Source organism: Alosa alosa, chromosome 14 (assembly GCF_017589495.1).
Source record: "Alosa alosa isolate M-15738 ecotype Scorff River chromosome 14, AALO_Geno_1.1, whole genome shotgun sequence".
Taxonomy (NCBI): domain Eukaryota; kingdom Metazoa; phylum Chordata; class Actinopteri; order Clupeiformes; family Clupeidae; genus Alosa; species Alosa alosa.
Window position 1 is genome coordinate 6,080,947 of NC_063202.1, and position 17,738 is coordinate 6,098,684.

At 42.5% G+C, this 17,738-nt stretch overlaps 2 protein-coding genes across 7 annotated transcripts in view; both read left to right on the forward strand.

Annotated features, from left to right (window-relative positions):
• The window catches only part of tent4b (terminal nucleotidyltransferase 4B), a 26,435-nt gene extending 21,188 nt beyond the window's left edge, over nt 1–5,247 (forward strand). Inside the window, exons 5-12 of the mRNA XM_048263640.1 lie at nt 1–40; nt 1,556–1,684; nt 2,427–2,640; nt 3,224–3,350; nt 3,570–3,673; nt 3,853–4,040; nt 4,394–4,543; nt 4,949–5,247. The exon at nt 1–40 is cut by the window's left edge and continues 68 nt beyond it. Of these exons, the coding sequence (XP_048119597.1) occupies nt 1–40; nt 1,556–1,684; nt 2,427–2,640; nt 3,224–3,350; nt 3,570–3,673; nt 3,853–4,040; nt 4,394–4,543; nt 4,949–5,101 (1,105 nt within the window). The 3' untranslated portion in view covers nt 5,102–5,247. The remainder of the gene's footprint in view (nt 41–1,555; nt 1,685–2,426; nt 2,641–3,223; nt 3,351–3,569; nt 3,674–3,852; nt 4,041–4,393; nt 4,544–4,948) is intronic.
• A 3,937-nt stretch (nt 5,248–9,184) lies between these two features.
• The window catches only part of adcy7 (adenylate cyclase 7), a 52,699-nt gene continuing 44,145 nt past the window's right edge, over nt 9,185–17,738 (forward strand). For 3 of the 6 annotated variants that reach the window (XM_048263198.1, XM_048263205.1, XM_048263203.1), the window contains exon 1: nt 9,185–9,364. The gene's annotated coding sequence lies outside the window, so the exon portion shown is untranslated. Of the gene's footprint in view, nt 9,365–9,555; nt 9,573–16,445; nt 16,462–16,874; nt 17,002–17,738 lie in introns of those variants that run through there. The other 3 variants (XM_048263200.1, XM_048263201.1, XM_048263199.1) reach the window with 3 other exon arrangements.

Genomic DNA, 17,738 nt, shown 5'->3' on the forward strand with positions numbered 1-17,738 from the left:
CGGCGTCAAGGCCGCCCGCCTCATCAGAGACTTCAAGAAGGTGAGTGGGCGCTCGTGTCCAGTCTCCGGTGCTGAGCCCGGCATGACTACTGCGCTCCCTGCTGGTCACTATCAGAGCTGCAAAACACTGGCCTGGGATTGGTGAGAGCAGGAACCATAAGAAGAAACTCTTTCAGAGTTTTAAAACGCGTTGCAAATAACATGTAAAAATCGACCTCTTACTGTTCTTGTGACCTAACTGGCAGAGCCACGTGGAAAAAGACATCACCATCATGTGCTTGATTCTCGAGGAGCACCCACACATATTAAACGTTTATTTCATTTTCATTGGAAGACATGTTTACCTAATGATTGATTGGGAATGCATGACCGAGGAATGGCAGTATCCACCGCACCCAGACTTGTTATCAATCCTACGTGCCATTCACTGTCACTGAACTCAGACACCTCAGCAACCAGACAAACAACACTAACACAACCAACAACAACAGCAACAAATATTTACTTCTCCACACTAGGGGTGGGCGAAATGGACAAAAAATAATATCTCGATATTTTTTGTGATTTTGACGATAACGATAATTAGTCGATATCCTGAAAAAAGAAATTTGTAAAAGTCTGAGTTACTTTACAGCTCATTATTTATGAATAGCATCAATACAATAATAACAAATAACATAACCTGTGACTTTTTAACCAAATCAACTAATGCATTGGCACTCTGACACATTTCCAATTCTGCCCCCACTTGTGTGTGTGGCAATGACATGGTCTAGCCAGCTACATTAGAGAAGATGAATAGGCCTAGGCCTAACAGTTTCCCAAGAGAAAGTCTGAAGCTGAAGTTACCTTCAAAAACCTTTACTTAGGATTCACTGTAAAACTAAGCAGACCAACAGAGTACATCTGTCATTTCCTTCGAGGTTTTGTTTAAGAGAAATCATGTAGGCTAACATTCCAAGTTACAGAATAGAAACTAATGTGTTAGCTTATGGCTATTTACAAAAGGGTTAGGCCTACATGAGAAGAATTCTTTGTTTACAACTGACTATTAAAATACTCAAAGGCTAATGTTTTCTCTCCATATAAAACCATGTAGCAAAAAAACGTGACGCATCAATGCTACTTGAACAGAATAGTTTAGCTGCACAAAATCCCAAGTAGGCTAGCCTACCTCTCGCTGCACAAAATAAACATTAGGCGTGCGTGTGACAATGTGGACCCACTAGTGATTCTGTGACACTTGCTCTGCTGCTTCTCTCGCATAGCTTACACCTCCTGGATTTAGTGAATGTATGGGGTTTCAATGCTTGATTTCGAGTGTTTTTTCCCATAAGTAATTTAAATACTCGATAATGTAAATTTGCACATCGTTAAAACAACAATTACGATATTATCGCAGACGATATATATATCGCCCACCCCTACTCCACACCAAAGATGTCTCTCTTAGCACAACGTAATGCCCCACCTCCTCCACTAGAGGGTGCTGAAAGGAGATATGATTGTGCAGGACTGGCCTGAAATGTGTCTGTGTATGTATTTGTGTGTGTAGAAGTATCCTGTGCTTCCCAAGTTGGTTCTGGTGCTTAAGCAGTTCCTGCTGCAGCGGGACCTCAACGAGGTGTTCACCGGCGGCATCGGCTCCTACAGCCTCTTCCTCATGGCCGTGAGCTTCCTGCAGGTAGGCTTAACCTTCGTGCGTCACCTGCCTTTCCTCCTAAAGACTCTGCACTACCATTCTCTGGTTATTTTATATCGTATGTAAGAGTGATATTGATCGCTACTCTAAGGTCTGCTATTGCACTGTAGCTTGAAAATAATTTCTCATGCGTTTTTGGATGAAAAATGTCAGCTGAGTAAATAAATGTAAAAAGACAAAACATGCAGGGAAATCAACCCACAACATGACAGTTCTGTATAAAGGAGGAATCGCTGAATATTGTCCCAACATAAAAGAGTTTTGCAATACACACATCGGCATGAAGAGAGGACTTGTTTGTGACCATGAAAGAGAAGTGAGTGTCCCAGCATGATCTTTTTAGGATGAGGCATTCCAGGTGTAAGAACAGTGTCAGCCTTGTGACTAGTTTTGGAGCAATTACAAGTTAATGCTGCTTTGCACTTGCAATTAGGAGATGAAATCATTTTTATCAAGCTCAGATGCTCAGATGTCTCTGCCTCTGTGTTTACATTTGATTTGAAAAGTGAAAGAAACACCAAGATAGTTTTGTGCACTAACTGCAGGGGTATATGATCAGGTCTTAGATAACCTTGAGAACAGAAAATACAGCAAATAACCTTCTATGTAAAAGCTTTTTATTTTTATATTTACTATATTTAACTATTCATTAAAATTATATAAACAAGGCAATTTCTACGAGACGGTTTTCAAAGTTGTTGACTGGGGCCATTTGCTGTTGCAGATGCACTACAGGGAGGATGTGTCCAGCCCCAACACCAACATCGGCGTTCTGCTCATTGAGTTCTTCGAACTCTACGGCCGGCATTTCAATTACCTGAAGACGGGCATCCGGATTAAGGACGGCGGCAGCTACGTGGCCAAAGACGAGGTGCAGAAGAGCATGCAGGACGGCTACCGGCCCTCCATGCTCTACATCGAGGACCCCCTGCAGCCAGGTGAGAACAGGCACAGGCTTAACCCTTAAAGGTGTATGTTTTTGAACATTCTAAGTTCCGCAACAATTGAAGGTTCTAAAATTCTATGTTGAATTTAATGAACCCAGATATTCTTTAGAACGTTAATTTCCCAACAGTGTGACGGTACTCCTTTAAGGGTTAATGTCAGGGGAGTTTGGGTAGGGAAGGGATGAGCTCGCTCTCTGGTATTTTGTTTGGTGCTTGGTTCAAATAGCAGCACATGACGACATCCAAAGTCGCTTATGGTACTTTTAAGTCTAAACCACCTCCATGGTTGTTCAGCTGAATAACAGGTGTGAATTGATGTCTTATGAGTATCAGAAGAGCTGGTAAAAGCAGATGTAACAATGCTATTGACTATATTTTTGTATTGAGAGATAAGAGTAATGTTTATCAATTTTTGCAATTTCGCGCAGCCCAAGTTCTTCATTTTTCGTCTGTATCTGGTTGACAGAAAGATGAACTTTGCTCGAAATTGTATGTTGGCTCTATATAGTCCCTTCCTTGTCTTTTGAGATTTGCCGGTTTCTCTAACTTGTCTGACCTTCTTCGGTGGATGCAGGTAACGACGTGGGCCGCAGCTCGTATGGAGCCATGCAGGTCAAGCAGGCATTCGACTACGCTTACGTAGTGCTCAGCCATGCTGTCTCACCCATCGCCAAGTACTACCCCAACAACGAGACCGAGAGGTGAGGCCCCTAAACCTGTGTACTATCTACAGCTATATCCCCACGTGGAGCAGACCCAAACTCGCAGCCAAATACCAGCCTGCTCAGGCCTTTTCTGTCTCTTTTGGCCAGCATCTGGACTTTGATAATTAGTGTGCCTTTTTCAAATGTATGAAAGAGAACTAGTGCAGGAAAGCAGAGTTTCTGATCGTAAAAAGTCCTGATGTTTCTCTCTGACAGCATACTGGGGAGAATAATCCGGGTGACCCAGGAAGTGGCCGAATACAGGGACTGGATCAGCAAGCAGTGGGGGGCCCAGTCTCAGAATGAACCAGTCATCAACGGTAAACCTCTAGTTCTGTGGAGTTAAATGGGCAGAACACAAGAAAGTCTTTGTATTAAACTGAACTAACTAATGTTACATGGCGTGATTGAACATTTGGATCACAAAAAAAAAATCCCTGAAGAGAGATAACCATGAGTGTCCTTTTATCCTGTTTGTTTTTGCCCTGGGCCATCACAGGAAATGATGTCACTCTGGAGCCCCAGCAACTAGACGAGTGCAACAACAACGTGTCGGAGGAGGCGGCGGTGCTGCCCTCCATGTCGCGCAGCAAGAGCTCCTCCAACTCCTCCACGCCTCCCTCGTCCCCCTCCTCATCACCCTCCACCTCGCCATCCTCCTCCACTGCCTCCAGCTCCAGTGATGGGGTGAGTTGACACACACACACTCTCTCACACACACACACACACACACACACACACACACACACACACACACACACACACACACACACACACACACACACACACAGTATGTGCATGCCCATGCTATACATCTATTCAAAGATAACACACTCACATACACACACACACACACACACACACACACACACACACACCTATTCAAAGATAACACACTCACACGTACACACACACAGGGACACACACGCACGTCCGTACACACATACATGTATCTTGTGCGTGTTGACTCATCAAGGCAGCGACATGAAATTCGATTGGCGAGAGAAGTTTTTTTGAGGGCTGCGATTGGCTGTTTTTAGGACTCTGACGTGTCGCCCTGTAAGACAGTGAAGCAGCAGCCTACGCGCGGCCCCAGCACCCACAGGGAGAGTGCGGAGAGGGCACCCGCCAGCCACCGCACACAGCACCACTCCACTGCCAACCCCAGCACCAACAGCAAAGGCAACAAGGTAGGGAACCCGCAACACATCCGCCTCATGAAACACAACACAGCAGCTACATTTGGGAATGTACTTCAGACTTAATATTATCAAAGATTATATGTTAATGTATATTATATTTTGTATTATATACAAAATTAAGACTGGAATGCGTTGAACTTGTGGTGCCCCACCATGAAGTCCACACTGATGGATTGATTTTGCACATTTCTATGAGTATGTCCTGAATACAGTCCTGCAAATGTGGCATGCACAGTGTAAGCTCACAGCAATTTGATGGTGTGTGTGTGTGTGTGTGCGCTAAATGTTGACTGAACTCTGATCATGGTGTGTGTACCAAATGTTGAGTGAACTGTGATCATGGCTGGTGCTTAACGAAAACAGCTGATCATGGTGTGTTTTGTGTTTGTGCAGTCCAAACAGTACCGCCCGAACAAGGGCTCCCAAGGCCAGCAGAACTCCTCGTCCAGCAACAAGGGCCACCAAAGCAGCAAGCCACATCACCAGGGTAACAGCAAAAAGAGGAAACCACAGAGGGACGCTGCACATGAGGACCTGTGCAGATAGAGGGCGCTGTTTCCCACGCTCTCGCTTGCTCTCTCCTCTTCTACGGCCTCTCGCCTCACAGACTGAGCAACCCCGTGCAGTTCCCCTGCCCTCCTCTTGTCTTGGGAGGGGCTAGGAAGGGAGTGTGTGTGTGTGGAGGGGATGGGGAGAGGCGTCTCTCTAGTGCTACGGTCACTTTCCTTTTTTCTCTCTCTCTTTGCTGAGGGATGGACGACTTTTTATAGCAGAGAAAAAAAAAAAAAAAAATATTAAAAAGAGGTAGAGTTCATGGGCGTGAACAGAAATCATGCAGGAGAGTCTCTTGTGTCCCTCACTGGCTTCTGTAGCACAGCTGTTGCCCTGGCGAGGAGCTGGCCCCTCTCACTTTTTGTTGTACGGCTCCCCTCAGTGGACAAACAGAGCGGCGGCCAGAGGGTTTACCGTGACCTACAGGAGCAATAACTGGAGCTCTGAAGTCTCTGCCTGACTGAGAACCTTTTAGAAAAAAAGCAAATAAAAGATTTAAATAAGTTAAAAAAAAAGAATAAATGACAAAAAGTTTTAAAACTGCTAAAATGTTGAACATATACACACACAAGACTTTTTTTCTAAAAAAGGAAGACTGAGGAAAAAATGCAATCAATTAGATGGAAAACCTTAATTATGCATGAACATAGTTTTTTTTTGTCCTTTTTTGAAGAGTGGATATCTTTTTGTCATGTAAAAAACAGGTTATACAAAGATTTGTACTTATGAAAATAGCAAAAATCTTTAAAAAAAATCTAAAAAAGTAACAAAAAGACAAGTTTCGTACGAATTTCTACTTGATTACATGGATGCAAACACACTGTTTAGATGTCCACACTTACTCTGTGACTTGATAAGCGAAAGCTTTGGATAAATTGCCAACTTGTTCATCATCAGCATGTTTCACCTGTTGGTTGTCTGTGTGTGTGTGTGTGTGTGTGTGTGTGTGTGTGTGTGTGAGAGAGAGAGAGTGAGTGGTTGACAAGTTTGTGTGTTTGTGTGAAAGCAGGCAGTGGATATTCTCGCCAGGCCTGCATGCACATAGTCACTACTCTTCATAACTCACATAGTGAGTGCAGTATCTGTACAGTAACAGTTAAGGAAACAACAATGGTTCTTTTTATGTGTTTTTAAGGGGTATGAAAGCTAAATCATTTCTCGTTTCAGAACACTACAGTACTGTTTGCAATGTGTGTGATTGGGTGTGTGTGCGTGTACGAGAGCGGTCATACGAGTGGCTTGGTTCTTTTTTCCTTGGCAATTTACCATTTACATAAAGTGTTTGTAAATGTACTGGTATTTATTTTGTTGGAAATGAGAATGATTGATTGTTCACAACTCTAAATGAAAGTTGGAGTCCATGTGCCCCTATGTGTTGTGTAGTTTGACAGGAGGTTGGATTGTTGGGGGATTGCTGACAGTCAGGTGAAGTCGAAAGTGAGGCTGTGTCCAGGGAAGTCATGCGGGCACTTAAATGTTATTGGACAAGAATAGTTGGGGCTTGTGCACTGATTGGAAGTCTGTGTCGGCTGTGGAGCCTGTCTGGTCCATAAAGTGACACACTCTCTTTCTGAGCAACTGCCTACTATGTGTTCATGTTTGGCCCCATGACTTCCCTGAGTGCAGTTAAAAGAACTACTCATGGGCTCAAAGCTTACTATTTTTTTTTTCTTTTTCTTTTCAGTGACCAAGTTACGTAAAAAAAGAATGATAAACACACGAATGAGACCATTTCTATGTTTTCAAAAAATGGGAAGTGAGTTGTACTCAACTTGTGGCTGGTCTACTTTAAAAGGGAGCTGTGTTTTTGGTCAATGCCATTTTTCCTTCATTCTTTCTTTTTTTTTTTATTTCATACAGACAAAAAAAATAATTTGTCTTCTTCGAAGTGTAATGCCATTCATCAGTTGACCAGTAGGTGGTGATGTAAGTGTAAAAAAGAAACTGAGAGGAAAAAGTTGATCGATATGACACCCATGATGTTCAACTATGTGTTGACACGCAGGTTTTTTTTTTCCTGTTTGTCTTGACAATTTGCTAAATGATTCCTGCTTAAGCCTTATGCACATGTATACACCTTACACCGTCTGTTATGGTAGCTCAGAGAACAATCAGTGGTATGCTGTGAGCAAAACCAAACGTGATAATCCTGTGATTACCAAAAAATAAGAAAAAAAAAAAAGTGTTTCTCTAGTTTGGTCCCAAAGGAGTTTCACAACCAGTTGTCCTATCCCATCCCACCCCATCCTATCCCACTGCATCCCTGCCTTAGAAGGGTATTGTAAGCACTTGGCCCATGCCACCAAGAGACTGTAGTTATCTCTGTGAGAACATAGTTAATCCGAACTGTATCTGTGACAAACTACTTAAATCCATGCAATAAAAATAACCACAGCACAACTATCAAACAGGTGATACATTTACTATCCTATGTATAATATTCAGGATTTTATGACAAATGGTTGGCTTTTGTATTCCATAGGCTACAGTGGGGGTGGACACGTTATATACTCTTATCTACTACTAAGGTTTATACTTCATGTCACTTAGCCTGTGGTTGCCTCTTAACATTATTTTAAGCATATATATTGAGTATGCTTAGTAAAATCCCAAAGTTTATGAGCGAATGGACCGCCCCATTGAAATGCCTCACACTTGACTTTGATGCCATTTTCTTTCTTAGAGGCTCACATGACATAGGTAGCATTTTGCTGGTTAGCCTTCCAGCATCTTTAGGCCTCCTAGAGTGACTTTTCTAAACTACAAATGGTGTTTTACCATTTTCTCCTTTTGACAAGGATGCGTAGTTTAAAAGCAGGTCTTTGTTACTATAAAGCTTCTGTCTCATTCCTGAGCATCTTCCCAACACGTTCATCGCTTAAGTAGAGCCTACACTGGATCTCTGTGATGCTAGCTTTCTCAAGTTGACATACACATGTATGAAGAAAATCATCAGCAGGAGTTTTTCAGTTCTGGCTCAATCAGCTGGTTAAGGCCTTCGCTAGTTTGTGGAAAGGACCCAAGACCCCAATTGATTTCAATCAATTTTGCAGCCTTCAAGAACAAACCTAGTGATCCTAATCAATCTCACTTTTTTTGCAGCTTTCATCTCATTTTACAGTTAAGTCTTTTATTTTCTTTTCTTTTTCTCCCCAAACCTCTTTTATCAGAGGTTGAGTCGTGACAAACCTTGCAGTGCACACTTGGTTTCTTTCAGTGCTAAGTCAAGCTACAGTGCTGTATATTCCCTTACGTGTCCCTGGATCTGAATGTAATGTGTTTGTTCTGTTCTTCATGTAGGGACTTTTAATAGTATTATTGCTGCTAATAGATTTTGCCCTTGAATCAGAGTATACAAAAGTGGTGCCTATGGGCACAATGAACATGATGAAATTGTGGTACAGTTCATGTGAATGTTAATGTCAAAATTACTTCTGTTGGTCACTGAACCGTATTGGCCCAAGGAAAATGCATTCTGTTGAAGATGACGTGAATACTTTTAGGTGTCTCTCAGTTTTGGCACAAGTCTGAATCCAAATTTATGGAATACTTTCCATTTATATTTTGACCCAGTCTAATTTGCAATTCTTGGTATATTTATTAAATATTTGGGAACAGCTTAAATGCTCCTCTACTGCTACACTTTTGTTTTAGCCTATTTTTATTTTCAGACTTAATATTCCTGTTCAGATGTATCATTGTTCCTGTCGTATTTTTGAGGATACAGATATCTTTTGCATATACTATTTTTTGTGAGAATTTAAAACTAAAAAAAAAAAAAGAAAAGAAAAAAATAAAATAAAACATTTGATTTAAGTGTCCAGCCCTTTGGAATTCAGGGCTACAATCAGAAGGAAGGTGTATATTATACAACAATAAAATGCACTTTAATATCAAATGACTCACATTGTCAAGTTTTTGCCTTTGTCTTTGTGAAATGATTTGGAAAAGCACTGAATCTACATGACCTACCCATGTCACACATTTAATGATGTCAACTTCGTTGCACGAGGTGCGAGAAGAAGACTGAGGTGTGTCTGATTGAAACACATGAAGCAGCGGGTTGCACTCTGCCGTTTCCGCATTCAGGAGGAAAGCAAAGCGCGGCCAGAACATGTTGCGAGTGGGACTGAGGACGAGGCAAACAGATCACTAGTTTGAGATAAATCAGTCCAACAGAGTTTATAGATGATCTATAGTTTATGAACATCTGTTTTGCGGAATTTATCGTCAGCTACTGTGTCCGGACCCCAATGGGTAAGTTTATAGTCCTGTGAGGATGGGTAGGCTACTTTTAACATGCGTTGCACCCAAAATCCAGGCTACCTGTTGAACAGAGAGCAGTGAAATTTTGGTTGGTTGGACCAAAAAGGCAGTGGTAGGCTAGTTTCAGCGAAGAAACTGTTATCACCTGAGCTGATCAGCTGTTATCTTGATATTGTAACAAGTCAACGCATTTGTTAAGGTAACTTGGACCAAAACCGTTATTAATCTCGATACAAATTTGCCACATTATAGTTTGTCTAAAAAACAGAGATGATTTATGCTATTACTCTAACTTGAATTTGGTCAACAAAAAAAATAGCCTATCTGTCCTGTCGCATGGACATTGCCTTGAACAAAACAGGCTATTTCTAACCCTCGATTTATTCTACCAAAAAGCGAAGAGTTGAGCCCACATTCTTGCACTTGTTTCCTATAACTATATTGTAGACTTGCTTCCGATTTTGTTAGCATTAGTCTATTTTGTTAAAATAGGGATGAGGTTTGGACTTTTTGCAGAAAGAAATAGGGTACATCAATAGGCTATACGTGCAATGGAAGATTATAGATTGGTCTTTTCTCAGTTGCGTGGAACACGTTCACCAAATGTTTTGTGTGACCTACCCAAATACAGTAGGACATTTGCATCAGCATGGATGGATGTTTCCCTCTTTTTTCCCCCAGAGCATCAACACAGACACTCTTGTGTGTGTAATGTGTATTTCCTCAGTTTGCAATGCTTGCCTTGCCTAATGAAATGGCTTTGTTGTGATGAATACTTGTGCGTAAACACTCAGATTAGGATGAGTGTTATGAATTGCATTACACTATTGCGCTACATAACGGAGGTGGGAGGCAGAGGAAACCTTTGCATTTAGTATCCAAATAACGGCCCTTTTACTGCACAGGCAACTATTTGGTGAGGAGTAAACAACCTACTTGTACTGATAGGGCCGAGTTCCCAGATTAAGCCTCGTAGTAGAAGTTTCTTTTCTATGAGACCTTCATTGCAGATCTCCTATTAGTGCAGTAGGACTATAGACTGTCTTCTAGAATAGGAAAGGTGCAGGTGCATTGCAGAGACCACACACATTAGGTCATTCTTAGATTATCATCTTAGTATGATGCTGCACAATCATGCCACCTAGACCGTCAGTATTGTTCATCATAAAACAGACAATTGTGGAATTATTATTATTTTTTTTTAATCTCACAATAATCTTGTAATGTTATTGGTCTGGACGCCCTTTTGCCTTGTGTGGAAGGACAGCCTTGGCCCTCTTCCCAAATGGGCCACCAGCACTATAGCACAGCACAGTGCTTTTTCAATGCAAAGCACAGTTGACAAAATGTTACATGTTCATCTTTACAAAGAGCATGTTTTGGCATGTGACATGATGATCTGTGATTGCACATTATGCTCTGAGCTAGTGGTTGGACTCTTGCAGTTATGGGAAGATTGCCGTTGTTACGCGTCATAATTGTGGAGGCAATCTTATTGATTTTACAGTTTGGTGAATCTAGACAGAGGTTCACTGTTTAGTCGGCAGTTGCTGTGGAAGCACCAAAGACACGGTCTGTACCCCTGAATGTCTGTTGTGTGTCTTTTGAGTAGAATCAGAAAATGAGGCTAATACAATAGGATACAAATTGGTTTGTGGTCACTGCCCATGCCTATGCTTGTGCGATGCACATTTCTGATTTGTTCCAGAAGTGACAACCTAATACACACAGATGTTGAGAACAATAACTGGAATAACAAGGAAAAACCAACGACATATTTAACAGTTGACTCAGCCTCACTGAGAGAAAAGGAAGACACTTCCCAGTGTCTGCAACCGAAGTAAAGTCTTTCCACGTTAAGCCAGATGGATCACATAACATAGGAGATCGGTGACTCTTGACATCTTAAAATATGTCTCGCAGTGGCCACGGTTTACTGAGGCCCTGGTCGGAACAGGCCATTTCGTCCAGAGCAAACTAGGGTGTGGGGATTCCCCTCTCTTCAGGCAGACCAGAAGACATACTTTTTTCCAGCATCCTGTTTCGAGCCATACCATGTCCTTGGCACCCTCCAGCTGTTTTGTCCGATGGACCCTGATCTCGGGAGCCTAAACTCAAATCCCTGCCGCTCCAGCTGCTTTGGTCTCAGAGAGTTCACACAGTCCTGGAGCTCTCCTGCTCTTATCATGCTGAAGGAAAGGCGGGTCTTGCTGGCCATGTTTAAATTGCCTGTCTGGTCCAGATATGCTCGTGCAGATAGCTGAAGGAATGGGGTTGGGATGTGGAGAGGTGTGAGTGGGGGGGGTTCTGTTTTTCAAACCTTGTGTCTCTCCTCTGGCCTCGTGTTAAAGACTTCCTTCCTCCCACTCCAGCGAGAGTGGAGTCCTGGATCCTGCGCTGGTCTTCCCTAAAGAGGAATGTTGCTTACTTCTAGACAGTTTTCAGGTTTTGAACACCTCCCCCACTCGCCCATAGCTTCTCGTTGATACTGATACTTGTTGATGACTGGTGTACCACACTGGTAACTATGGTCTATGTAGCTAACAAGTTAATGTTGGGCTGTTTTATTATGGCTAAAATCATAATCACAGTAATTTTGGTCAATATTGAGATTGAAATTATTCAACACGATTACCCGTGCAGTGTTTCCACTAGTGTTTTGGCTGGACATGAGCCTGTGCCGCTGGACTCAATGTGTTTTGATTAATGTAGATTTATGATTCCAGTGAAGGGTGCCGGTGGATTTAGTGCCCTTACTTTCTAAACCCTTTGACAATGCAGAGAAGCATGTGACATAACGCATCATGTGGTATGTCCTGGCTGCCGAGGCGCCCCACACACAGGCATCAGCTCTCTTCTGGTTTCCTTTCTCTACTCTTTTCTTTGGGTGATCACACACACACACACACACACACACACAAACACAAACACGTATATGTGCACACACACACACACAAACACACACACACACACATACAAGTATATGTGCGAACACACACACACACACGAACACACACACACACACACATACACGTATATGTGCGCACACACACACACACACACACACACACACACACACACACACACACACACACACACATACACGTATATGTGCACACACACAGACACAGACACATACACACTCATATTCTCTTTCTTGTTTTTGCTCTCACTGACTGTCTGTCTCTCTTTCTGTCTGTCTCCGAGGTCCATGTGTATCCTAAATGGGGGTTTAAAAACACAGATCTTGACAGATCTCATTTACTCAGAGTGCACAGAATCCACAGCCTAATGCTTCAAAGAGACATTAGAGCCTAAAAAACTGAAATAATCACTTAACCCCATTTGAATGCTTCATTGGCTTCAGGCTGTTCAAACTATCAAATGTCCAGTAAAAGGTGGCCATCTGTGCCCTTTTGTATGAATCATGGATGGCTAGACATCACACAGTGTTGTAATGTAGTTTTGAGAAGTACAACGGTGAGGGGTCCTTTTGTTATTGATGGGCAAGGCACAGTTAGCACCTTTGGTCTTTTGTCTTGCATTGCTTATGCGATCTGTTTTTAATGTGTCCCATGGCAAGCCCTTATCTCTGAAGTATATATACACGGGTTTCCCTTTTACTAACAAAACTAGATGCGCGCGCAGCCGTGAGGCATAAGACACTTGGTGGCCGTCCACAACGTTATAAACTTAACCTAAATAGTCGGCTGCTGTAAGCTACAATCGGATTTTTTTTGTATACCCCTGTTGTCTCAATGATAATAACATCTCATTTCCGACTATATTTCAAAGTTTGACGTTCATTTGGATTATTAATATAACATTATTATTTTGTCATTTTTGGCGAAGACATGCATTCCGTTAGGGATATTGAACATATTTAACATTCTCTAGCCATCGTGATTTCGAATTGGTGCAGTTTTCAGCACATAGGCTAATTTTATTCTTTTGCTCTTTTGCATTGCTCTATGTTGTTCTATGGAGCTTTCTGCCTCTTGGTTGCGCACGCATGTTTTTTCGTGACGTTCCATAGAAATCCATGTATATATATTATTTTTTGGCCTTTTTATGCCTTTAATGACAGAACAGTGGATAATGACAGGAAGTGAGTGGGAGAGAGAGAGTCGGGGTGGAAATCGAACCCAGGCCGCTGGCGTACGGTGCAGGTGCCCCAGCCAGTCGCGCCACGGCCAGGGCCAGCCCTTATCTCTGGACTTGGCTTTAAGCTCACAGGGTAGAGCTGAGGTCACCTTTTTGGGCTTAAGTCTTCGCCAAACCCTCCCGGATTTCCTTCTTCATTGTTTTGTGTTGGATGTAGGGAGTCTCCTTCAAAAATGAAAGTAATCGGGGTTAACTGTCAGTCAGATACTCATCATGTGTGACATTGCACATGCTGAAACACAATGGCAGAAAATGTGGGCTAATGGCAGACACATGCAGCTCAAGAGAGAGACCACTCAGACCACGGCACGTTTTTCTGATGTGACATTCCAATGAGTTAATGGTCATATTCAAAATTAAGAGACCACTGCAACTCATTCGATTGTCACTCAGCAACCGTAGGATGACATCAGAAAAATGTGCAGTGGTCTGTACATACTGTTTACTCCTCTTCATTAGCACTTTACACTGTGGAGTAATTCAGTCATTAACACTATTCATGTATTTGTTTCAGCCTGTCTATAAGTAACACAGCAGGTGTTTACTGTAGCTTCTGAAAGGCGCTCTAAGCCAGCATTTCAGTTTGTTCTGTTCACCATTGTTCCTACGGCACCTAGTAGCTGCTGCTGCACTGTTTTATTGCCTTGATTTTAGTCAGGTAGCCTACACCACAACAGCCATAGAATGAGCTAGTTATAGTGGAAGTTGCCACAGCATTTTTACATCTGGTTAGTCAAGTCCCACATCATCATTGCTCGCTTTTCTGTCTGTCTTAAAGTTTCTCCACATTCAATTGCCGTTTGCGATGGTGGTTTTAAATGTGACAAGTTAAATATGGCATATGGGTGAGCTGGTGTAATTTTTTGTGATATTTGGTGGTATGTTGTTTAAAGACTAAGAAGGAACACGTGGTGCTCGATCCTCGGACTGTCCCAAGCACGTGGTAGTATTTCACTGTGATATACTGACACAATTAAAGTAAAACAGGATAAATTAATTTCCTCTGCTCTGCTCTGCTCTGCTCTAGGGTTAGTGAACAGCTTGCTGGCTTCCAGGGCTTGCACTCTAACAAATGCTCAGCTCAGATGGCTAATTTCACTCTGTTTATTTAATGTCCCACTCCACCGGTGCTGATGACAGCCACAGTCTCTCAGCGGCATGAGAGAGACACAGACGAGCCCTTCAGTGTGTGTGTGTGTGTGTGTGTGTGGACAGTGGAAAAGGCTACGGCCGTTTCTCTGGGGCTGCTGATGCAGTATATTAGTGGCTGCTGAGTGCTGTGATCTCTGTCCGTCTATTGGCCAGATGTCTGTCCACTTATTTGGACTTTTGTCTCGACTTAGCCTGCTGGACCAGAACGTCTGCATGTGTCTGCATGTGAAGTGATTAGTCTGAGCACAAGAGGGGAGGGGGGGAAGAAGGTCAGGTGTGTGGGCAAAATGACCCCCGAGAAATGCTTTTAAAGAGTCTAATGTTTTAGCTGCCAGAGTATGTCAGTACGACAACTGTCAGCTATCACATAGTTAGGAAATAATTTGTTCACAAGGGCATCAAAAGGTATGTTGTTTTCTGTCTCTGGGTTTGATATTACAATGGTCTTGTTTACGCCTGCATTGTCCCTTCAGTAGTCCTCTTCACAGTGTAGGATATGTACAAAATCTGTATGAATATAGGCCTGTGTATAAAAACACGAGGTTTTGGTTCCAGAAGAGGCTTTGGCAGTGAGTGAGTTTGTGGAGGCTGTTCTCTCCTCTCCACTCTTCTCCTCTCCTCTCCTCATGTGATAGAAGTGAGGAAGGCTGGACTGGAGTTTGCTGTGTTCGAGTAAGAGAGTTGTTATGTAAGGCGGCTTACATGCCTTTACATATTTTAAATGGACGATTTGCCTTTTGACCCTTATGACTTCAAATTGTCCTGAGAGCTGAAGTCTAATCAGAGGAATGGTAGCTTTCGGGGAGTGTCAAGTCATGGACGATAGAACACCGGTTGAACTTGTTTAGAGGACAAATTTCATGGACACTTGTCTAAAGATTAACACTGGCTTTTGCATATTAAAATAACATGTTTATCATTAACATTAAGCCCCTTTCAGTGTTGTTGTATACTGTAGAGAGATGTTTGCATTCAGTGTGTGACCCATGGGGGATGGATGCTATGAAGGAATAGAGAGGCATTAGCATCTCTGTGAAAGCTCTTAATAGGTTACAACCTAATAGGCATAGGTTACAACCTGAACCTGCATGACTTATGACTTGTTGTGCGTAATAGAATAAACTCTTGTATACTTGTATAACTCTTGTATAATGTTTTTGCAGGCATTTAATTTATTTTGTTGTACCACATTATCTATCCTCATGTTTGCCAGAGGAATTTACTACTCTTGTGTGTAGTAGCTGTTTCTAAAGGGGGTGATGACCTTCTACAGCAGTGCGTAGCTGGTGCAGTCAGACACTCCCATGGGAATGCTGCAAATTGTAAAGGTCTCAGGGAACTGTACTGTGTTGAGTCTTCTAAATGATGGAAGATTAAACAAGGAATAAGGAAAATAACAGGACATTCCCATTCCTTATTACATTTTTTCTGCAGCCAGTTTCATATGATAATTTCCATCCATTTTGGCAAACAGAGAATCTCTAGGAATGTCTCACATGCCGATGAATGCCCTCCGTTCCATACATGTGGAACCATTGTTCCTCTGCAATGGCTTTCAGGTGTGGGCTCGTAGTTGATTGGTGCATTGGTGATGTGCTGATCTGGTGCTTCACAGTAATCAGACCCTCAGCTGCAAAAGAGGCTCTTCACTTTTATTGTGCGATTAATTGTTCTATTTCCAAGGTGCCACCCCCCTCCCACGGTCCTTGTGGAAACCACTTGCCAGAATGTACCATTGCACGACGAAGCGAAAAGCACCTCTATCCAGACCGGTAGTGCACATTCCACAACACACACAAAAAATGTAACTTCTCACACATATTGTGCACTGCTCAGAGAATTGGTATGTGCACTCTGTGTGAATCTGATTTGCGAATTTGTTTGTATTCATTCGGTTTGTGTTCTGTTCTGTTTGTCTGTGAAAGCTATAGAATGTATGAGTGTATGGTTCTACTATATGACGTGTGTGTGTGTGTGTGTGTGTGTGTGTTTTGTGCAAATCGGAGTGGGTATTCTTTGTCTCACTTTTTATGGCATTTTTTTGTGTTGGCAGTGCGTGGGCGTTGTGTAATGTCGATGACAGCGCCCCAACTGGATAAGTGCTGTTGAGGATGTGAAGTGAACCTTGCTTTTTTTTTCCATTCCGAACCTTACTGCTTTCGCTAGTCTGTTCTCTATGGCTTCACCAACTAGGAGTGCTGTACGCATTTGCTCAAACAAGGGATGCAGACACTTTTAGAGCCATGTATCCAAAGGGTTTGCTTCCAAATGAACATAAGAGGCGAGACTACTAGGAATCGCCAGTCATAATGGTGAGTATTGTCATGTGATTTCGCTCTGCTATCTTAATGACATTACCTAGAGTCTGTCCATTCAGGGCCCCCTTTATGGCATTGTGTTCTTGTGAGTCGGGCTCTTGGATGATGTGAATGCGCTGTGGGTTTGTACATAAGAGGCTCTGACCGTATAACGTAAGACGGGCACATCTTCATGTTTATTTCAGTAATCCCCATTTCTGCTAATGGAACATTATTTTATGATGATGGGCATTTTATTGGGTTAAGGTTTTAGTGGTTGGTGAGACACTAAGGTGGATAATGGAGGGGGAGAGTGAGGGAAACGTTATCCCGGCTCTCCGGTTTCTTGGGATTGCTGGCTCCACTGGTTTCTGCTGTAGGCAGTGCCACTGATGTTGCAGGGAATTTGGAGGATTACATGCGTCGGGTGAAGTGTGTGTGTGTGTGTCTGTGTGTGTGTGTGTGTGTGTGTGTGTGTGTGTGTGTACGCCTCTCCAAGCTGGGCAGTGTCCTTGGTGCCTTGTAGAGCTTTCTTTTGAACACAAGTCTTCAATACCCCCATTGGTGCTGCAGTATTTTCTTTAAAATGGATTCAATCCACCCTTTTGTTATTGATGATGAGAATAGAATAGAAACATAACAGTGTGATCCATGTTTCTGTGGTTTGGTGCTCTTATGTTTGTCTAATTTGACCATACTGCACAAATTACGTGGTGTATAGTAAAGCACACGAGACTTGGAATGTTTTTTTT